The sequence below is a fragment of the Sus scrofa genome, chromosome 14 (genome assembly GCF_000003025.6).
Source record: "Sus scrofa isolate TJ Tabasco breed Duroc chromosome 14, Sscrofa11.1, whole genome shotgun sequence".
Classification (NCBI taxonomy): domain Eukaryota; kingdom Metazoa; phylum Chordata; class Mammalia; order Artiodactyla; family Suidae; genus Sus; species Sus scrofa.
The window spans coordinates 124,531,319-124,554,464 of NC_010456.5; the positions used below are offsets into that span (position 1 = coordinate 124,531,319).

General features: G+C 40.9%; 1 protein-coding gene across 1 annotated transcript in view; it reads left to right on the forward strand.

The window, feature by feature from the left end:
• TDRD1 (tudor domain containing 1) overlaps window positions 1-23,146 on the forward strand; it is a 49,154-nt gene that overhangs the window by 5,306 nt on the left and 20,702 nt on the right. The window contains 13 exon segments of the mRNA XM_021073713.1: window positions 3,249-3,579; window positions 6,493-6,551; window positions 10,513-10,657; window positions 12,412-12,517; window positions 12,976-13,039; window positions 14,079-14,183; window positions 14,704-14,886; window positions 15,394-15,537; window positions 16,095-16,266; window positions 17,965-18,051; window positions 20,657-20,824; window positions 20,940-21,047; window positions 22,056-22,226. Coding sequence (XP_020929372.1) covers window positions 3,249-3,579; window positions 6,493-6,551; window positions 10,513-10,657; window positions 12,412-12,517; window positions 12,976-13,039; window positions 14,079-14,183; window positions 14,704-14,886; window positions 15,394-15,537; window positions 16,095-16,266; window positions 17,965-18,051; window positions 20,657-20,824; window positions 20,940-21,047; window positions 22,056-22,226 — 1,843 coding nt within the window.

The following is a 23,146-nucleotide window of genomic DNA, read 5'->3' on the forward strand; positions in this document are numbered from 1 at the left end:
TTTCCGCCTTATGTTCATCAACTAATCTTCATCCTCTATGTAGTCTTTTTGTTTGTTTTATTAATAGCTGTATTCACTGGGCTGCACATAACAGAAAACTCAAAGATTTATTTGCCACAGTAAATCTATGCATAGGCAGATCAGGACTGGCATGCTGGGCCAAGGGATCTGCCAGGGACACCAAACTCCGTATTTTCTGCTTCGCTGTCCTGAGGGTCTGTTTTCTTTCTTATGCTTATTGCTTCCTGATTGCAATGTGGGGGATAGGTCTTCAGGCCTCAGGTTGTCGTCGTCAGAAGAAAGGAGTAAAGACCCTGCTAGCCAGATCTGTCCCTGTTCATCAGCAGAGAACAGAGCTTTCTGAGAAGCTCCGCTCAGGAGAATTCTGGGCAATGTTGTCTCTAGCTCAAGCTGGCAAATCCGAGGTGGAAGGTGGTGTTTGGGTGGGTAGCACATCAGGTCTGCTACAGTATCTCGATGTCTTTACTATTTATCACACTTTTTAAAAGGTATCAAATCTGTCATCTTTGTGTCAATACTTCCTGATCTCTGTACTATTTTTTGTAGGTTTTTAATTGTCCATGTGGTCATGTTTGCTCTCATTTCCTCTGTGATATTTTGTCATTTCTAAATGAAAACACAAACAAACCCCTTCACCCTCCAGTGTGTTCGTTTCCGGATGATTCTCTGGGGAGCAGAATCTGAGATATGGAGGTTTGTGTAGTGTGATGAGGGAACGTAGCCTGTTTGGTACAAGGTTTTCCTTGAAGTTAGTTGAAGTGGACTCTGTAGTCCATTATGTCTCAGAGTTGGAAAAACGACTCTTCTTGGTTGTATTGGTCCCTATTAGATCAGGTTTATTGTGGTAGTAAAGTGTTTCTTATCACTGGCTGTTTTCTGTCTGTTGACTAGTATGTAAAGCAGGTGTGTCCTTACAGTGACTGAATTTCTCCTTCAATTTTCACTTTATATGCCGCTCAATGAGCTGTCGTTGTTAGTCTGAGATTCTTGGCTGCTCCTTCTTCTGGGAGGGTTTATTTTATCAATGTAAAATATCTTTCTCTGTCCCAACATTTTCTACCTCGAGTTCTACTTTTTTTTTTTTTTTTTTTTTTTTAGTTTTATGGCCGCACCTGTGGCATTTGGAAGTTCCCAGGGCCAGAGATTGAATCTGAGCCTTCCCTGCGACTTGAGATCCTTTAGCTCACTGCGCCAGGCTAGGGGGGTCAAGCCCCTCCACAGCTACCTAAGCTGCTGCAGTCGGATTCTTAACCCACTGAGCTGCAGCAGGAACTCCCCTTGAGTTCTATTTTATCTGCTACTAATATTAGCATTCTACCTCTATTTTTGTTATCTGTGTAGCACATGTTTTAGTCCTGTTATTTTCAGACTTATCATATGTTTTGTTTGATGCATGGCATCTAGCTGGATTTTCTTTCTCCCTTGGTCTTGCTCTCTTTTAATTGAGAGTGATTATTTGATACATAGATTACTTGGGCTTGGTTCTGTCACCTTATTTGATGTTTTGTTTTATTTACCACACTTGAATTTTTTTTTTTCCTATTGGATTGTGATTTTTAAAATTAGACATTGTTTCTATTCTTGGGGTGGTTACCCTAATATTTTAAATGCATGTTGTTTATATTTCTTGTACAGAGTCTATAGAGTTACTTAGTATTCATATGCCCCCAGGGTTCCTGCTGGAAGTTACTTTCTTTTTGTAATTTCACAGTATTTCTTTTCTGTAATCTTCCATCTCCGCCTTCAATTGAGATGTGCCGATGGCTGCAGGTGTGCATTCCCTCCAGTAGCTGCCCATCTGCAGGCCTTCCTTTAGGGATCTTCCCAGGATCTGGTCCCCTGAGAGCCCTCCATCTTTAGGTCTGCTTGTGCGTTTCTTTATTAGTATTATTATTATTTTGGATTGTCATTGAATTAGGCTAGGGCTAGTTTAAAGCACACAAAAAAAATGAAAGTTTTAGGAAGAATTTTTCTGCTGTTTATCTTCTATTTAAAACAATGTTAGGAGTTCTCGTCGTGGCTCAGTGGGAACCCGACCAGATCCATGAGGACACGGGTTTGATCCCTGGCCTCGCTTAGTGGGTTAAGGATCCGGTGTTGCCGTGAGCTGTGGTGTAGGTCCCAGATGCGGCTCGGATCCTGCGTTGCAGTGGCTGTGGTGTAGGCCGGTAGCTGTAGCTCTGATTAGGCCCCTAGCCTGGGAACCTCTGTATGCTGCAGGTGCAGCCCTTAAAAGACAAAAAAAAAAAAAAACCCTTAAACAATGTTAAATAACATTTAGCTCTTATCCAGTTCCAACTCTGGTGCTCTGTGGCTTTTTTTTTTTTTTGGTCCTCTGAGCCCTTTGGGGAAGATAGGCAGGAATTTTGCCTGTAGGTTAAAGACAAAGTTACAGGTCACTACTTCAAAAATAAGAGTTGTTTGTCCACTGTTACCCCTCTGCCTGGGCAGAACACTTAGTATTCTCCAAGAGTAATAGGAAAACAACAAGCCAGCATAATGTCTGGAGAGAGGTTTCTCAGAGGCATTTTGCAACAATATGTGTACTTGTTTTCAGAGAAAGGCACACAGATAAGCCCATAAAAGCAGTAGATACAGGTTACAATTTATGGAAGCTCAGCTGGAGAAGATGGAACAGGGCACTTGGGGAAAAGAGGCAGAAGAGGCATCCGCTGAAGCCAGTCTGACAAGGAGGGAAAGTGACTAGGCCGAGGAGAGAGCTGGGGCCTTCTGGGCCCTGGGTTCGAAGTATCCAGGGGGTCACAGAGCATAAAGATGAGGAGAAGGCAGAGGTTTTCTGAGAGGCGAGAAGGTGGGTGATGACCCGATTTAAACTCCCCCCCCATCTCACCATTAAGTTGTTGGCTCCACGTCAGAAATCGTTCTTTTAAAACATGATGGCCCTTTTCTATTCCTGTTGTTTGCAGAGCTTTTTGAAGTAAGGAATGGTGTCCTCCAACTCTGAGGGAGCTCTTTTGATGCCTCTTGAATTAGTCTTTTGTTGTCCGTGGTCGCGTTCTGTTCAAGTTGGCGCCGGTTCTCACCGGTAGAGAATCGTTCTCTTCTCGGGCCCGTAGGACAGGTTTTGGTGTCGTGGTTACTGCGGTTACATCTGCTTTGGAGTCGCTCCCGAGGACTCTCTGTTGTGTCAAAAGAAATGGCCTGGGCCTGCAGTGCTTCTCCTTTTGTAATTAAACCTTGCCTTTTAAATGCATTTCTTCCCTTAGACATCTGTGAATGTTGCATTGCCGCTTAATAGGATGTCAAGAAATAACTTGGAGGCATCTGCCTGTAAAATGACAGAGCCATTTAATTTTGAGAAGAATGACAGCACGCTTCCGCCACATGATGCTTTACGAAGTCCTGGAGGACATCCTAACCATCCTAATTTCAGGTTGAAAAGCCCAGAGACTGGAAATAAGAAGAACAATTTTTTGCTTTGTGAGCAAACCAAACAGTATTTGGTTAGTCAGGAAGACAGTTCAGTATCTTCCAACCCTAATGGCGTCAGTGGAGAAGCGGCTGGATCCAGAGGAGACAGGAAGATGTTGCCAACAGGTAAGTGAAAACTACAGGCTTAATACTGCTTGGTTCTGATGGTTTCTCCGACTTACTGAAAGTTTGTATAACTTTGCAGACCAGTAGGTTATTAACAGAACCACCAAAGAGCTAACTTACAGTATTTGCATGGGAATGTTAATTTAGAAGGAAAAACCAGATGCCAGGTAGCTCTTGGCCCCATTAATCACAGAAAGGATTCCTGAGCAGAAAATGTCCAGAGATGAGCTTCCCTCTACTGAGCACACACAAAATCAGAGATGTACTGGGAACGTAGAGAGGAGAGACTTTGGCTTTTTTTCTGGTATTCTTAAGATTGGCCATATTCTAAAAAGACTGTGCAAATTCCGTGCATATAATTGCTCACAAAAATGTCGAAGACATTCACTTGTTTCATTTGATTTGAAAAAATCATTCCTTGGGCCTCTGGGGTCGAAACTGTTTTCCTAATAAAACATTCAAACATCATTTGCTCTTTTTCACTGTACTGATTTTATGCTGCTCGTCCAAAAGCAAAAGTGAGTAAACTCTAGCCCCTCATTAGCGCACCGTTAGCAGGGGTACCAGCCTGGGCTAGTGGTTGTTGTTTTTCATTGTCACGCCCTTGTAGTTAAGACAGAACAAGCCAGAAATGTCCATTTTACTTAAAAATGTCCTTGATAGAGTTCCCACCATGGCTCAGCGGTTACAGACTCAATTGGTATCCGTGAGAATGCGGGTTTGATCTCTGGCCTTGCTCAGTGGGTTAAGGATCTGACATTGCTGTGGCTGTGGGTGGTGTAAGCCAGTGGCTACGGCTCAGATCCAACCCCTAGCCTGGGAACTTCCATATGTCGCAGGTGCATCACTTAAAAAAAAAAAAAAAAAAAAAAAAATCAGAGTTCCCGTTGTGGCGCAGTGGTTAACGAATCCGACTAGGAACCATGAGGTTGCGGGTTCGGTCCCTGCCCTTGCTCAGTGGGTTAACGATCCGGCATTGCTGTGAGCTGTGGTGTAGGTCGCAGACGCGGCTCGGATCCCTCGTTGCTGTGGCCCTGGTGTAGGCTGGTAGGTACAGCTCCGATTAGACCCCTAGCCTAGGAACCTCCATATGCCGCAGGAGCGGCCCAAGAAATGGCAAAAAGACAAAAAAAAAAAAAAAAAGCCCCAAAAAAACCAACAACAACAAAAAAATCAAAAGAATGTCCTTGATAAAACAGTGCAAATTATTAATAAATCTTGACCCTTGTGTACAGGTATTTTTAGTATTTTGTGTAACAGAATGGGAATTACTCCTAACTTGCTGTGCACTGATGTATGAAAAGCATGTGTGTGATTGTTGTGAGTCGGAAACCTTTTTTATTGGAACATCATTTTTTTACTTGAAAAGAATGGCAAACCCTGGTTATTCAGACTTAGATATCTGGCAGTCGGTTTCTCAAAGATGAACAAAGTGAGCCTGTCACTTCAAATAAAACAGCTGACAGTATTTTGTTGGTAGTGATACAATGCAAGTTTTCAAGCAAAAAAGAATTTCAGGAGATTGACAGCTTCCCAGTACTTAAAGGTTTTTCTGGTGAGATGCATGGTGATATTAACACACCAGATTTTTTTTTTATATCATCTGATGAAACATGTCAAGATTTAGAAGATCTCCATAACTCAGGAGTTTCTCAATCTTTTCCAAAAGACCAATGCATGATGTTTTATAGTCATGCATGGGTAAAAATCCATTCAAAGTGCGAGATAAATCAATGGGTTCTGGTGTAACAGTGTGAAAACTTTTTTGATATGGTTTTAGATTCCACATTGCAACTAACCTTTACACCACCACTTGAGTTTTGGTGTGAATTAAAGAAAAATATCCACAATTATCTGAGAAGACCATTAAATAAAACACCTATTTGCAACCACATATGTATGTGGGGCCAGATTTACTTCAGATACTTCTGTTAAGCAAAATATTGTAACAGATTGGATGTCAAAGTAGATAAGAGAATCCAACTATCATCGCTAAGCCGCACATTAACACGATGTGCAAACATGTAAAGCAGAGCCACTCTTCACAAATTTTTTTTCTTTTGCTTTGGAAAATGTAGGGTTTTATTTATTTATTTATTTATTTTTAAGCAATGTCATCATGTAATGCATTTATTATTTTTAAATGCTTTTTTTTTTTTGTCTTTTTTTAGGGCATGGCATATGGAGGTTCCCAGGCTAGAGGTTGAATCAGAGCGTAGCTAAGCCTCTGCCACAGCAACGCCAGATCCAAGCCACATCTGTGACCTACAACCACAGCTCACAGCAACGCCGGATCCTTGACCCACTGAGCAAGGCCAGAGATTGAACCTGCATCCCCATGGTTACTAGTCAGGTGCATTTCTGCTGAGCCATTGTGGGAACTCCTATTTTTAAATGCTTTTAAATATTTGGTTTTAATTTCTGATAGTATTAGACATTTTTAATGCTTAGTTTTTTTCTTTTTTTCTTTTTTTTTTTGCCACCCCTGTGGCATGCAGAAGTCTTCAGGCCAGGGATCAAATCCATATCACAGAAGTGATAGTGCCAGATCCTTAACTGTTAAGCCACCAGGGAACTCCTGTAATACTTAGTTTTAATTTCTAATAATGCCAATTTCTAATGATACAAGCCATTGTAAACAAAACCTCCTCGGTAATTTCTAAGGGTGTAGTTGAGTCTGGAGTTGAGAAAGCCCAATACTTTGTGAATGGAAAAGAGTTCACAGTGAGGGGGTATAGTAGTCAAGGAAATTTTGGACCAACCTTTATTTTTCTTTAGGAAAAGTAGGATGTTGCTTATTTATAGTGTAGTGTTAAGGCTATGATGGTATAGCTTTATCACTTGAATAGTATGTGTACATTTTCAGAAATGAAGTTATATTTGACTCATTAGACATATGTGTTACATTCCTAGGTAATCCTGTGTCACCATTAAATATTGGAAATAATTCACCACCCAAAGAAATAAATAGTGTAAGTTACTTTTTTTTTCTATTTTTTGTTTTTGCATAAAATATTCTAAACATTTTTGTGTTGTATTAATAAAAGAAAACTCAATTTGTAGGTACTATTCAAGGTCAGATTGCCTTATCTTTAGCCTAGTACCTTTAAAAAAAGATTCAGCCTTTTTTTTTTTAATTTTTTAATTTTTTTAATTTTTTTCCCACTGTACAGCAAGGGGGTCAGGTTATCCTTACATGTATACATTACAATTACATTTTTCCCCCAGCCTTTCTTCTGTTGCAACATGAGTATCTAGGCAAAGTTCTCAATGCTACTCAGCAGGATCTCCTTGTAAATCTATTCTAGGTTGTGTCTGATAAGCCCAAGCTCCCGATCCCTCCCACTCCCTCCCCCTCCCATCAGGCAGCCACAAGTCTCTTCTCCAAGTCCATGATTTTCTTTTCTGAGGAGATGTTCATTTGTGCTGGATATTAAATTCCAGTTATAAGTGATATCATATGGTATTTGTCTTTGTCTTTCTGGCTCATTTCACTCAGGATGAGATTCTCTAGCTCCATCCATGTTGCTGCAAATGGCATTATGTCATTCTTTTTTTATGGCTGAGTAGTATTCCCTTGTGTATATATACCACAGCTTCCTAATCCAGTCATCTGTCGATGGACATTTGGGTTGTTTCCATGTCCTGGCTATTGTGAATAGTGCTGCAATGAACATGCGGGTGCACGTGTCTCTTTTAAGTAGAGTTTTGTCCGGATAGATGCCCAAGAGCGGGATTGCGGGGTCATATGGAAGTTCTATGTATAGATTTCTCAGGTATCTCCAAACTGTTCTCCATAGTGGCTGTACCAGTTTACATTCCCACCAACAGTGCAGGAGGGTTCCCTTTTCTCCACAGCCCCTCCAGCACTTGTTATTTGTGGATTTATTAATGATGGCCATTCTGACTGGTGTGAGGTGATATCTCATGGTAGTTTTGATTTGCATTTCTCTTATAATCAGCGATGTTGAGCATTTTTTCATGTGTTTGTTGGCCATCTGTATATCTTCTTTGGAGAAATGTCTGTTCAGGCCTTTTGCCCATTTTTCCATTGATTGATTGGTTTTTTTGCTGTTGGGTTGTATAAGTTGTTTATATATTCTAGAGATTAAGCCCTTGTCGGTTGCATCATTTGAAACTATTTTCTCCCATTCTGTAAGTTGTCTTTTTGTTTTCTTTTTGGTTTCCCAGCCTTTTCTTTTAAGGTAAATGGAGATTGACATACAGTTGTAAGAAATAATGGAGATCCTTTGTAGACTTGACCCAGTTTCTCCCTTTGGTAACATGCTGTAAAGCTGTAGTGTCATAATATCACAAGCAGGATATGGACACTGGTACAGTCAAGATACAGAACATTTTCCATCACTTCAGGGATCCCTTCTGCACCTTTTTATGGCCACATCCATTTCCCTCCTGCCTCTGCCCCCTTCTTAACCCTTGGCAACTACTAATCTAATCCATTTTCCAAAATATCATTTCAAGGATGTTACAGCAATAGAATCATACAGTATATAACTTTTGGGATTGGATTTTTTTTTTTCAGTCAGCATAATTCTCTGGAGATTCATCTAGATTGTTGTATATATCAGTAGTTTGATGCTTTTTGTTGCTAACTGGTATTCTGTGGCTTATGTAAACATTCACTTATTGAAATACATCTGGATTGGCCCCAGTTTCTGGCTAGCATAACTAAAACTGCTGTAAACACTCATGTGCAGGGTTTTATATGAACGTGAGCTTTTTGTTTTTGTTTTGCTCTAGGATAAATGCCCAGGAGTGCAATTTCTGGGTCATTTGGTAATTGCATGTTTAGTTTTTTTTTTTTAAAGCTGCAGTGGTGTTTTCCAGAATAGTTTATACCATTTTACAGTCCCATTGAGAATGTATGAGTGACCCAGTTTCTCTGCTTCCAGCATCCTCAACAGCATTTGATGGTGGTAGTATGTTTAGTTTCCCTGTTTTCATAGGTGCATAGTGATACCTCATTGTGGTTTCGTGTTTCTCTAATTGCTAATGATAAACATCTTTTCATGTGGCTATTTGCCATATGTGTATCCTTTTTGGTGAAATGTTCATCATAACTTTTGCCCATTTTCTAACTTGGATTGTTTATTTTTTTAATTTAAAAAAATTTTATTTTTTGTCTCATCTGCAACATGTGGAAGTTCTTGGGCCAGGGATCAAATGGGCTCTATAGCAGTGACCCAAGCTGCTGCAGTGATCCCCAACCCACCACAAGGGGACTCTGGATTGGTTTTGTTTGCTTTTTGTCTTTTTTTTGTCTTCTTTTTTCTTCTTTTATGGCTGCACCTGCAGCATATGAAGTTCCCAGTCTGGGGGTCAAATTGGAGCTGCAGCTGGGGCCTTTGCCCCACCCATGGCAAAACCAGATCTAATCCTTAACCCACTGAGGTCAGGGATTAAACCTGCATCCTCATAGAGGTGACAGGTCCTTAACCCTCTGAGCCACAGTGGGGAACTCCTGGAATTTTATTTTACTTTCTTTTTACTGATAAGTGTCGAAAGTCCTTTTGTAGTCCAGATTCTATCCTTTGTCAGAAATTTGACTACTAAATATATTTTTTTCCTAGTCTCTAACTTTATATATATATATGTATAATGATTTTTATTTTTTTTCCATTAGAGCTGGTTTACTTTTTTAATTATTATTATTTTTTTAATTTTATTTTATTCTGGCTTGCTTTTTCACTCTCTTAACAGGGTATTTGGCAGAACAAAAATTTTTAATAAAATCCTAATCAATATTTCCATTTATGGATTACACTTTTGGTGTCAAGTCTGAGAACTCTTTGCTACTTTAGATCTAGAAAGTTTGGGGATTCCCCCCCCCCACGAATGTTTTATAGCTCTACATTTAAGTTTGTGGTCCATTTGGAGCTAATCTTAAATTGTGAGACTTAGGTTGAGATTAATTTTTTGGGGCTAGAGATATACAATTGTTCTAGCACCATTTGTTGAAAATGTCTTTCCTCCACTGAATTGCTTTTACGCTTTTGTCAGAAATTAGCTGGGCAATCCTGTGTGGGTCTCTTCTGAAGTCTCTGCTCCTTTCCCTTGATCTCTGGGTCCTTCCCTCCATCAATACCACACAATATTAGAGCTATGATAGTCTTGAAATTGGGTACAGTGATTCCTCCCACCTTCTTTTTCTTTTTTCATAATCATTTTATTTAATCTAGTTTCCTTTCTTTCCAAACTACATTTTAGAATTATCTTGTTTGTATCTACAAAAAAATCTTGCTGGAATTTTGATAGGCATTGCATTAAACCTGTATATCACATTAGGACTGTGGACATCTTTGCTGTGTTGTCTTTGAATTAACACACTCTGTCTCCCAGTTTATTTAGATATATTTCTTTTGCGTTGCAGTTTTCAGCTTACAGGCTGGGAATGTTTCGTTAGATTTATACCTAAGTATTTCCCTTTTTTTTTTGAATGATTGTAAATGTTTGTTATATTTTTTTTATTTCCATGTGTCCTCACCTTCATTGCTAATGTATAAAAATATGGGGTTGTTTTTGTTTTTAGCTGTGCTTGTAACATGCACAAGTTTTTGGGCCAAGGATCAAACCTGACCATAGTCTTTTGAACTTCCTGGACTCACTTATTCTAGGAACTTTTTTGTAGATTTCTTGGAACTTTCTGCAAATAAAAGACAGTTTTTGTTTTGTTTTTTGTTTTTTTTTAAGATATGCTTTTCGTTTCCTTTTCTTTTCTTACCTTATCGCACTGACTAGAACTTATAGCATTGTGTTTTACATAGAAGGCCAGGGTTTTTAGTTGTACTTAATGGAAGGAATAAGAAGTACATCTGCTTTGTCTTCTCAGAAGAACTCCCAAATCTAATACTTAACAAACCAAACAAAACATCATTGCCAAGTTTTAACATTGCTATTTTCTTTTCTTAATAGAAGCCTAGCAATAATGTGCCTCCTGCAAAGTCAAAAAAAGGAGACAAGTTGGTTGAGAATTCCTTGTCCATAAACAACCCAGCGCTCTTCAGCTCCTTGGGACCTCCTCTTAGGTCGACCACTTGCCATCGCTGTGGCCTGTTTGGTAAGCAAGCTGCGCGCAGACGTCTGCCGGATTATCCCTCCGCACGTTTGGAGAGCATTTGCATTATGTAAAACATTAAACGTACACAGCAGAGTGTATGTACCCCATGTGCCCATTTCTTGGCTTCCATAGCCGCCAGCAGCCTACCATTCTTGTCATCATATCTTTCTACTCTTACTGCTTCTTTACTTATTTTTTATACTGTTCTTTGAGATAGAACTTAACATGAATTGGAATGCCCAAACTCATACCCCGTCAAGATAAAGACTATTTCCTTCTTAGAAAGTTCCCTCCATCCTGTCACAGTCACGATACCCCCCCAGAGGTAACCCCTGTTGTGTTTTCACCATAAATTAACTTTGCCAGTTACGGAGTTTCTTGTGAATGAAATCGTACTGTGTGCACTCTTTCTGATGCAGCCTTTTCTGTTTAGAAAATATTTCTGAGTTTAATCCGTGCTGCGCATGTACATGAAGTTTTAGTTTGTTGTTGAGTCAAAAGATAAGTGTATGTTTAACTTTATGAGAAAAAGCCAGGAGCTCCCATTGTGGCACAGCAGAAATGAATCCGACTAGGAACCAGGAGGTTGCGGGTTCGATCCCTGGCCTTGCTCAGTGGGTTAAGGATCTGGCGTTGTCGTGAGCTGTGGTGTAGATCGCAGATGGATCTGGTGTTGCTGTGGCTCTGGTGTAGGCCAGCAGCAACAAGCTCTGATTAGACCCCCAGCCTGGGAATCTCCATATGCCGAGGGTTGCATCCCGAAAAAGACAAAAAGGCAAAAGAAAAAAAAAAGAAAAAAGAAAAGAAAAAGCCAAACCATTTTAAGTAGCTGTCCCATTGTATTCCTATTGGTAATGAGTTCTGATTGCTCTACATCTTCAACATTTGGTGTTTTCAGTCCTTTTAATTTTAGCCCTTCTAGTGAGTGTGTAGTGGCATCTCTCTGTGGTTCTAATTTGCGTTTCCCTCATCATCAGTGGTCTAGAGTAGTTTTCCTGCGCTTCCTGGCTATTTGGATATTAAGCTACTTTTTTCTGTTTCTTTTAGAGTGGAGGCATTAGAGACCAGCCTGGTTTTGTTGTTTCTTTTCTTTTCTTTCTTTTCTTTTTTTTTTTTTTTAAGATGACTTGTTTTCTTCTGCCTGTATACTTATAGGATTTATCTGTTATTTATTTTTTAATGGTCACAGCATGGCCTGTGGAAGTTCTCAGGCCAGAGTTTGAATCCGAGCCACAGCTGTAAATGCAGCTGTAGCAGTGCTGGATCCTTAACCCACTGCATCACAGGAGGAACTGCTGATAGGATTTTTTTAAAAAACTTTATTTCAGAAACATCCTGGGTTTTTATAAGTGTGATTTTCTTCACTGGCTTTTGTGTTGTACTTTGTCAGTGGCACACAGTGAGCTGTGCCAGGGTCTGCTTGCACACACATCTGTTTTCACCACCGTAGATTTTCTGTCTCCCTTGATATAACATGTGCTCCAGGCTGTGCATGAGGGAAGTCAGTTGTGTTTCCAGTCTGTCCTTCCTCTTGTTTTCATTTCGTTTTGGCACTCCTCCTTTTCTCTGCATTTTGAGAGAGCTTTAAAAATGTAATCTTAATACCTAATCATAAAAAGCATAATCCTCTTCAAATAATCTCCTTGATATGATTAATAGAATGGCATTTAATATGTCTTGGTTTTGAAAGTGTCTTACTTTGGCAACAAATGTTTGGAATAAAACACTGGTGATATCCTGGCTGTGTTCTGTAGGGTCACTGAGATGCTCACAGTGCAAACAGACGTACTACTGCTCCACAGCGTGTCAGAGAAGGGACTGGTCGGCCCACAGCATCGTGTGCAAACCTGTTCAGCAAAAGTAGGTGTGACTTTTTTTTTTAAAATTCATTAGAGAATATTTTAAAAGACTTTTTTTTTTTTTTTTTTTGTAGCATAAGGGTCAAATCAGGTAAGCAGGCCGTCACTATGGAAAAGTTGCCAGTTTTTACTTATTTATTGAGGTATAACATAAAGTGAACAGCTCTACAATTTCTGATCCTCAAAACTGTTGTAGGTAATGTAGCGATTCCCTCCACTTTGAGGCTCGGAGGTTGTTGGCTCTCTTCTTCTCATTAGGTGGGTTTCGGAAGCAGCACTTCGGTGCACCGGGGGGCCATTGCATAGCCAGCATGGGGTTGTTTTGCTCGTGTGATTCTTTCTAGAGGAGGCTGTTCTGCTCTTTCTGGATGCTGCTGATTGAGAATTTAACATAATTGTGACCCCCAACTCTTAAATGGTTCTGTGCTATATGTGTTATAATCAGCTGCTTTATTTCAGTTTCCGCAAACTTGAAGATAATAAATCACCTTTTGAAACAAAGAACTTGGAAGTGAAAAATGAGGTATGATGTACTCTTTCTTTGCTTTTAAGTTTTTAATGACTCCCTTTATTTTGAAGTAAGAGGGCTTAAGCTCAGTTAAATGTTTATGACTTATTTCTGCATTTGCCAGTGTTTGTTATTCCTGTTGAAAACATCTGTATACCTTTGATCAGTTTTTTTTTTTTTTTTTTTTTTTTTTTTTTTGTCTTTACGCTATTTCTTGGGCTGCTCCCTCGGCATATGGAGGTTCCCAGGCCAGGGGTCGAATCGGAGCTGTAGCCGCCAGCCTATGCCAGAGTCACAGCAACGTGGGATCCGAGCCGTGTCTGCAACCTACACCACAGCTCACAGCAACGCCGGATTGTTAACCCACTGAGCAAGGGCAGGACCGAACCCGCAATCTCATGGTTCCTAGTCGGATTCGTTAACCACTGCACCACGACAGGAACTCCCCTTTGATCAGTTTGATGACTGTTGGGGTCTAGGAGAATTGTTTATGCCCAGGCTTTTTTCGAAAAAGGACTTGAGGTGAGGATGTGGAGGGACTGGGAGAGTCCTTTCGTTACGGTCCCTGCACACCTGTCCTCTAGCTCTGAGTATTGGGTTCTAATAAGGCCCTGTTATCTCAGGAACATTTTTTTCTATTAATATCTTTCTTCCGTTTAGATAATGATATGGGCTAAATCATTCGTAATCTGAAAAATAGGAGTTGTGTGCAAATCACATTTAGAGATAAATTTGAGCCTTCTCTAGTCGGTCCTATAAAAGAAATCCATTCCTATAAAAATGTTTACAAGTGCAGTCTTAAAACACTACCCCCCCCCTTTAAAAAAAATAAACTCAACGTTGTCATCAACATGGCCTGATTCTTGGGTGATCCCACTGCTTCAGTCCACCTGTGGACGGTAGGTTTTAGTGGCTCGTGAAGATTTACGTTATTTCTCTACACTCTTAGGCAAACTTGAGAGTCAGGCTGTTCTGACCTTGATTCTAGTGAATGGTGGCCATGGTATCATTTAAACATGTGCTTGTAACTCACTTGTATGTTTTTTCAAACCAGAGTGACTATCCTCTTGGAGTTACTAAAGAAATAGCCGTTTGTGCTGGTAAAATAATGTTTTCTGATTTGAGAAGCCTACAACTCAGGAAAACCATGGAAATAAAGGTATTTGTTGTTTAATTTCCATAGACAGAGAGCCAGAGAACTGTATAGATTTTTATTTCCTTGATTCCTGTGTTTAATTTGAGTTTATGAGATAGCTATAAAATATAACTAAATTGGTAAAGATTGCAAAAACTGTCTATAACACTTTTTTATTATGTTTATTTTTTTGTCTTTTGTCTTTCCAATATTTTATTTATTTAATTATTTTTAGGGCCATGCTTGTGGCATATGGAAGTTCCCAGGCTAGGGGTCGAGTAGGAGTTACAGCTGCCAGCCTGTGCCATAGCCACAGCAACCCTGGATCCGAACCGCATCTGTGGCCTACACCACAGCTCATGGCAACGCCGGCTCCTTAACCCACTGAGCGGGGCCAGGGATCGCACCTGCGTTCTTGTGGATACCAGTTGGATTGATTACTCCTGAGCCACGACAGGAACTCCCAGTATCATGTTATAAAGCCTTAAGAAATTCACATTTACTGTGTTCTCAGCAAATTATTACAACTTTTCTGTTTTGAAAGGGTACAGTTACTGAATTCAAACACCCAAGCGACTTTTATGTGCAGTTATATTCTTCAGAAGTTTCAGAATACATGAACCAACTCTCTTCGAGCTTAAAGGAAACATATGCAAATAAGGCGCATGAAGAGGATTATATTCCTGTGAAGGGAGAAGTTTGTGTTGCCAAGTACACTGTGGACCAGGTAACTCCTAATGAAGCGAATTATTTAATAAGATGCTTTAATTCACTTTGGTCTTGTCAACTTGACACCAGAGCTTTTAATAATGCATTAGATGGCTTGAGGTGAGACTCTGGTCACACCCCCGTTTCTCTTCCTCAATCGGAAACCAGATCTGTTTGCTTATTCCCCCGCTTCCTGAGGCCTCTCCAGCTGTCTGTAGGCTCCTTTTTGGGGACAGCCCGATTGCTCGTCCTAGAGCTTGTGTTTATTTGTGTAGCTGAAGCATTAGTGTGTCGCCGAGGGTGCTGGGCTAGAGTAGCCTGAGAAGAGTGGTGCATAGTAAAGCATCTTAAAATAGACAAATTTAGGGATTTCTCAGCCAGATTCTTTGGAAATTAAGTTACCTTGTTAATTGAGTATCTCAGAACAGGACAGTAGCTCTTCCTTTGCATGTTCTATTGATCGGGTGAGAGGTTTGAAACCTAGGATTGTGTGTTGAAGCGGAATGCCACCCTATTTTACTTTCAGACCTGGAACAGAGTACTGATACAAGACCTCGATGTGCTGCAGAAGAAGGCCCAAGTCTTGTATATTGATTATGGAAATGAAGAAAGAATTCCAGTAAACAGGATTCACAAGCTGAGCAGAAACATTGACTTGTTTCCTCCTTGTGTGAGTCCTCTCTTACTTTGTAAATTCAAAAGAGTGTCCCAAAGGAGCTGTTTTAATGTTTTCACAGACAGAGTATTTGCACGGTCTCACGGTTGCCATGGTTAATGTGAAATGGTACCTAGTGGTATATCTTCTACTATGTGGTAAAACACTCGCGGGCTTTATTAGCCTCATTTTTTTAGGCCTTATTTACCTAAGCCCTGCCTCAGGGGAGAAACTTGGCATTTTTAGGGACATCTTATCAATCTCCTCTTTAAAAACAATCATTTCTGAATTACATTATTTAGAAGCCACTTGAATTTATGTGTAATTAAGGGATAATTACTCTCCTTTCATGAATTTCTCAAGTGTCAAATCCCAAAAGGAAAAGCAGGGTGGATAGTGTATCAATAGAGAGAAATAATTATTCCTAAAATTATTTACCTGGTTGCTACTTGACGATTTTTGATACATGTTCAGCATAAAATACATTGTCTTAAAAAAAAAAACTTTAATTAGAAAAAAAGTTGTTTTCAAATACTGATTTTTTTTTTAGTAACTTCTGTAAACTCTTTCAGGCCATAAAGTGCTTCGTGGCCAGTGTTATCCCAGCAGAGGGGAATTGGAGCAGTGATTGTGTCCGAAGTATCAAGTCGCTGTTGCTGGAGCAGTGCTGCTCTGTGAAGATTGTGGACATCTTAGAAGAGGAGGTGGTTACCTTTGCTGTGGATGTGATGCTGACGAGTTCGGGTAAGATCTGAATCTTTTTTTACTTTTGTTTTTAACTTTTAATTTTTTTTTTTAGGGCCACACATGTGGAGCTTCCCAGGCTAGGGGTCCACTTGGAACTGCAGCCACCAGCCTACACCACAGCCACAGCAACGTGGGATCCGAGCGCCGTCTGCAGCGTACACCACGGCTCACGGCAACGCCGAATCCCCAACCTCGTGGATACTAGCCGGGTTCTTACTGCTGAGCCACGACGGGAACTCCGTAAATCTTTGTTTTTAAATGGAGCACTTCATGTGTTACTTAGTCTCCACCTGTTTCTCAGAGAAGAAATAGGAACCTGAGACTGAGTAAGCCCCATTCTGGAGTCACTCAGATTGTGGTGGAAACTAGGGCCTTGGCTCTGCTTTTTTTTTTTTTTTTTAAAGAGTTGAGTTTTATTTGGGGTGAAATTAGGACTTAAGCCCAGGAGACAGCATCTCACATCGTCCGGAGAAACTGCTCTTGGCTCTGCTTTTGAAGTCAGCAGTTTGTCAAAGACAAGGCACAAGTCTGTAGGACAGGATGGATTAAAAGGCAAGATCTGGACTTAGTGTGGGGAAGCCGTTATGCTCTAGACTGACCCCGTTCTCTTCTCATTTATTGGAGGAAAGTCAAGAATTTCTCTGTGAATTTGTCCATCCTTATTATCAGTGCTTTTTCTTTGAACAACCTTCCTGGAACTGCATTTTGGTTGAAGTTACTTTAGAAGACCATAAGCACATAGTATTTAAGTTGTGGAAATGGAAGCAGTTTGGAATCCTGTTTTTCCGTTACGGCTTTGTATGTATTTGAAAACTGACTTCTCAGAGTGTGCTTAAAATTGCCTCTTGGTTTCCAAGGTATTCTTACTCTTGGACTGTTTGAGACCTATTGTCGGTTGGTGACTTGATAGAAAGTTCAGTTAATCCTGTTGTGAAATTAAGTATAAAATTGTTTCGTTTCTTTGCTATATATGTTCCATGTTATGGCTTGAGCTTTTGTATGCTATTTGAGGGAACTTAAAGTTTATGTAAGGACACTGACTAAGCCTTGTTCTCAGCCATGCTTCATATATGAGATAAAGCAGTCTTGTGTTTTAAATTTATTTCTGGTTGTAAATGATGGTCAGTCTAAGAATGCCAGTCATGCCAGTGATGTGGTAACTAAATCTTTTATATTATTCAAAATTTCTTTTTTCTTCTTTTTTTTTTTTTTTGTCTTAGGGCCTCACCCGTGGCACATGGAAGTTCCCAGGCTAGGGGTCGAATCGGAGCTATAGCCATTGGCCCACACCAGAGCCACAGCAACACCAGATCTGAGCCATGTCTGCAACCTACACCACAGCTCTCGGCAACGCTGGATCCCCAACCCACTGAGCAAGGCCAGGGATGAAAACCCGCAACCTCATGGTTCCTAGTCAGATTCGTCAACCACTGAGCCACAACGGGAACTCCTGTTCAGAATTTGTAAGTGAAATATTTTGATATTAATATTTCAAGTGATGATGGGAAATTTGCCTCAGTTTTTAAAGCTGAGTGTTAATAAACTATATTTTGTACATAGAAACTGAGCTAGTAAGAAATATGCCAGTGCTCTAATAGCTATAATTTTTAAATCTTGTTACTATGACCCATTTATTTTGTATTTAAGCTTAAACTTGATGTATCAATGGAAATATGTTGTCTTAATCATTTTTAGGAAAACTCTTAGACCATGTGCTCATTGAAATGGGATATGGTTTGAAACCCAAGGGACAAAATTCTAAGAAGCAAAGCGCAGATTCAGGTGCGTATGCAGATGAATACTGAATGGGATAGTGATTTCAGTTATTGAAGGATATATTCTCTATTTAATGAAAAGGGAACAGCTATCATACTGTCAGATTTAATGGAAATGATAACCATTTTGTAAACATGATATAAGAAAGTTGATACTTTTAAATTTAGTAATATATTAATTTTTTTCTTTTTCTGACTGCACCTGCAGCATCTGGAAGTTCCCAGATTAGGAGTCAAATCGGAGCTGCAGCTGTTGGCCCACGCCACAACCAGGGCAACACCAGATCTGAGCTGCATCTGTGACCTGCTCACGCAGCTCGTGGCAACGTTGGGTCCTTAACCCTCTAAGTGAGGCCAGGGATCGAGACTGCATCCTCATGGACACTGTCAGGTTCTTAACCCACTGAGCCACAATGGGAACTCTCAAGTAGTATGTTTTTTCTAATTTGTCTTCCTTGCTTGTGTTCCTTCCCAGTCTTCTGATTGATCCTGGACTTGATAATTATCAGCTTATAAAATACTAAATATCACGACACTTGGGCTTGAGGGATTTTGACCTCACATTTCCTTAGTTGGATTTGTTTTCTTCTCCTTCCTTTGTATTCCAGCAGTAATTAGAACTGAAACACTGTTCTGGTAGGATGGTATTTCTTCTTAAATGACTTACTTAATTGGGTAGTTTAACTGAGAAGTTTTGCTCTCTGCTTTTTATTTTTTCTTTGTGTAGTCTTGTGTGGAGTTTTTTGTAGCCTGCTTTCTCCTTTTCTTTGCTCTAATAGCAGTTACAGTAGGCGTAGACACCCTTCATTGTCTCGTGCTCCTTCATTCACAGGTGATGCCAGACTAACGGTGCTATGATCGGACATATCCTGTCACACAAGCAAACCTGAGTCCTCCTTTAATCTACCTTATCCCTCAGCTCCCATCCCTTACCCTAGTTGGTCACCAGGCCTTTATTGATTCTTCTCCCTAAATAGTATTTTACAAGTTATATGTTTCTTTTTTTTCCTTTTTTTGCTTTTTAGGGCCATACCTGGGCAGCATCTGGAGGTTCCCAGGCTAGGGGTCTAATAGATAGGCGCTACAGCTGCTGGCCTACACCACAGCCACAGCAACATCAGATCTGTGCTGTGTCTTTGCCTACACCACAGTTCACAGCAACGCCGGATCCTTAACCCACTGGGTGAGGCCAGGAATCAAACCCGCAACCTCATGGTTCCTAGTCGGATTCCTTTCCACTGTGCCACGATGGGATCGCCTTTTTTTGTTTGTTTTTTGTTTTTGTTTTTTTTGGTCTTTTTGCCTTTTCTAGGGCCGCTCCTGTGGCATATAGAGGTTCCCAGGCTAGGGGTTGAATCGGAGCTGCAGCTGCCGGCCTACGCCAGAGCCACAGCAACGAGGGATCCAAGCCGCATCTGCAACCTACACCACAGCTCACTGCAAAGCCAGATCCTTAACCCACTGAGCAAGACCAGGGATTGAACCTGCAACCTCATGGTTCCTGGTCAGATTCGTTAACCACTGCGCCACGATGGGAACTCCTCCCCTTCTTTTTTTAAAGTCTTTTTTTCTCTCCTACCATTTTTCTGGGTCAGAAATCCTTATCATTCGGATAACTGCACAAGTCTGCAATTTATATCTCCTGCTTGTATTCCTGTAGTCCTGCCTATATGAAATCCCTAAAGCTTAAATTTTGGTGAGACAGCACTGTTGAAAAGCCTCCAGTAGTTTTTGCCATCTGGAGGAGAAAACCCAGTACTCACTGGTCGAAGAGTAGTCATGGTTGAGATTGTAAGTGATGGTGGTATGTTAGGGTGTGAAGTGGGGGAGGTGAACCTGGGCCTGCGTTCAGTACCAGTGAGAAGCTGTGGTGGGCGAGGTGGAAAGAGAGTGAGGAAAATGTTGCCAGAATAACAGAAAAGTGAATGTTCCGGGAAGGAGTCATCAGTGGTAGCAGCTGCTGCAAAGGGGTCCAGCGGAAGAAACAAAATCCCCCACAGTAGTGCTTTCCTAGGGCCCTGTGCAGGTGCCTTCATGGAGGGTGTCCTGTGGGCAGTACAGACACATAGAGAACAGATTATAAGACAGTAGCAGAGGGAGTTCTTGTTATGGCGCAACAGAAACGAATCTGGCCAGTATCCATGAGAACGCAGGTTCAATCCCTGACTTGCTCAGTGGGTCAGGGATTTGGCATTGCCATGAGCTCTGGTGTGGGTTGAAGACGTGGCTCTGATCCTGCATTGCTGTGGTGTAGGCCAGCAGCTGGGACTCTGATTTGACCCCTAGCCTGGGAAATTCCGTATGCCAAGAGTGCAGCTCTAAAAAGCAAAACCAACAAACCAAAACAAACAAAAATAAAATGGTAGCACAAGTGCCGAGTGCAGTGGGGGCCCTGGGAAGGGTCCCTGACTCAGATTTGGACAGAAGCCTTTCATGGTGACACCATCCTGAGCAGGAGATACTCAGGTCATTGAGGAATTTGGGAGTGTGTTTTGGGAAAAAGCCCAGCATGTAATAAGGTCTAGAGGTGTGAAAGAGGGCAGGGAGGCCTGAAAAACTGGAAAATTGGATTAATGAAGTCAAAATGGCTAATTTTTCTGTTTTCTGATAAGGTGATCTTGACGATGTTGGAAAAATGACAGCTGAAAACAAAATTGTGGTAGACAGAAGTGATCTCATCCCCAAAGTGCTGACTTTGAATGTAGGTGATGAGTTTCGTGGCGTGGTCGCCCACATTCAGACTCCAGAAGACTTCTTTTGTCAACAGCTGCAAAGTGGGCGTAAGGAAATCTTGATTTGTGCTATTGGGATAACATACTTCAGGAGACTCAGCACGCAGATAACATTTAGATTCTTTTGCATTTCTTTTGTTGACGCTGTGATCTCTGTCTTCAGATAAGCTTGCTGAACTTCAGGCGTCCCTTAGCCAGTATTGCAGCCAGGTGCCGCCACGCTCGGATTTTTACCCAGCCATTGGTGATATCTGCTGCGCTCAGTTCTCCGGTAAGAAAAGAGAGTGTTATTGAATTTTTTTTTTTTTTTTTTTTTACTTACAATTAAATAACAGCAAATGAAACAGAATCTTCAGTTGACATTGAATGTCTGTATTTGAAATTTGAATATTAAGTGTGCTAATTATGATTTTAAATATCCAGTTAAACTTAAAGTGTTGTAAGGGAATGCCTGTGACTGTTGGGGGTGTGGTGGTAAAGTTGGTTCTTAACTTCTCAGCCTTTTAGGTTTGAAGACTGACACAGGTACTTGCTGATGTCAGTAGGTGGATGTGGAGCCTCCCAGGGTCATGGCTTGGCCAGGGTTCTTTGGAACAGCGAGAGGGCCTGGCGGTGTGGAGTTGTCAGGGCTGACCCTTGTGAGGACAGCTTCAGTTCTCTTCCGAAGAGAGGGCCAGTGGCCTCCCAGAAGGGGAGGTGCAAGTAGGCCTCCAATAAATCGATTGCTTGGTCAGTGGTGGAGTCTGGTTGATTCTCAGTGCCAGGTTCTCTAAAACTGATCAGGACCTCGTGGATTCACTCACGTGACCAGGACATGTTCCCTGTCTTAATGAGTTACTCTCTACTGGGGGACCAAGCAAGGAAATAAATAATGTCAGCACACCACATGCATTGTATAGTGAGGGATGAATAAAGATGACTTTTTTGAAGTTCCCTTGTGGCTCAGTGAGTTAAGGATCTGGTGTTGTGACAGCTGTGGTGCAGGGAGCAGCTGTGGTGCAAGTTTAGTTCCTGGCCAGGGAACTTCCACATGCTGTGGGTGTGTCCTCCCAACCCCACCCCCAGCAAAAAAAAAAAAAAAAAAAAAAAGGTGACATTTTAGGAGCTGAAGGCTTCCAATAAACAGAAGTAGCAATGTTGAATAAGCACATGTTGTTTAGTAAAGCTTGATGTTATATGAAAATAGGATCTACAAATGACCAGCTCACTTGGGGAGGAAAAGTTTCTGTTTATATCTACATTGGAAAATCATCTGATATTGAATCTCTCTTATCTTTAGAGGATGCCCAGTGGTACCGGGCCTCCGTTTTGGCCTATGCGTCTGAGGACTCTGTGTTGGTTGGCTATGTAGACTATGGAAACTTTGAAATCCTTAGTTTGACGAGACTTTGTCCCATAACTCCAAAGCTGTTGGAGTTACCGATGCAAGCTATCAAGTGTGTGCTGGCAGGTATGTAATTTTTATGGTTCCTGTATTCTGAAAACATTGAAACCTAAAGTAGAAGCATTAGAATTGAAGTTAAACTGGTGAGTAGATGAAGGAATTTATTTAGATACACCTTACCTTAGTGCAAAAGCAATCTTTAATAAAACATTTAGCATAGGTGACTGTTTTGCTATCTGTAATAAAATAAAATCAGGAGTTCTTGTCATGGTTCAGTGAAAACTAATCCGACTAGGAACCATGAGGTTGTGGGTTCAATCCCTGGCTTTGCTCAGTGGGTTAAGGATCCAGCATTGCCACGAGCTGTGGTGTAGGTTGCAGATGTGGCTCGGATCTGGCGTTGCTGTGGCTCTGGTGTAGGCCGGCGGCTATAGTTCTGATTCGCCCTCCTAGCCTGGCAACCTCCATGTGCTGCCAGTGCGGCCCTAAAAAAAAGCTAAATAAATAAAACTGAATGTACCTTTATTTATGGAATAGAGCATTCTTTTTCGTTCTTTATAGACCTTTCATTATCAATACAGATCAGAGAAACCTGTCAGTTGCGTGAAGTTGGGGGAAACCTGCATTTGAAAACAGTGAGAACATTATCACATCCTTGGAAACGACTGCATATGTAATGCTCTCCACTGGGAGCAGGAGTGTTGTTCCATCTTGGCTTTTACAACTTTCATTCAAATGCACAATAATTTAACTAGTGTATAATTATCAGAAGGACATTTCCAATTTTTTTGCTACTAGCAATGTTCTTTTAACTACATTTGCAGCCTATCCAAGATCATTTCCTTAGAAAGAGGTACAAACTTCTATGTGTAAAAAGAAGCTATAAGGATACATAGTGCAGTACAGGGAATGTAGCCAATATTTTATAATATTTTTTTTTTTTCTTTTTAGGGCCTCACCTGCACATAGGGAAGCTCCCGGGCCAG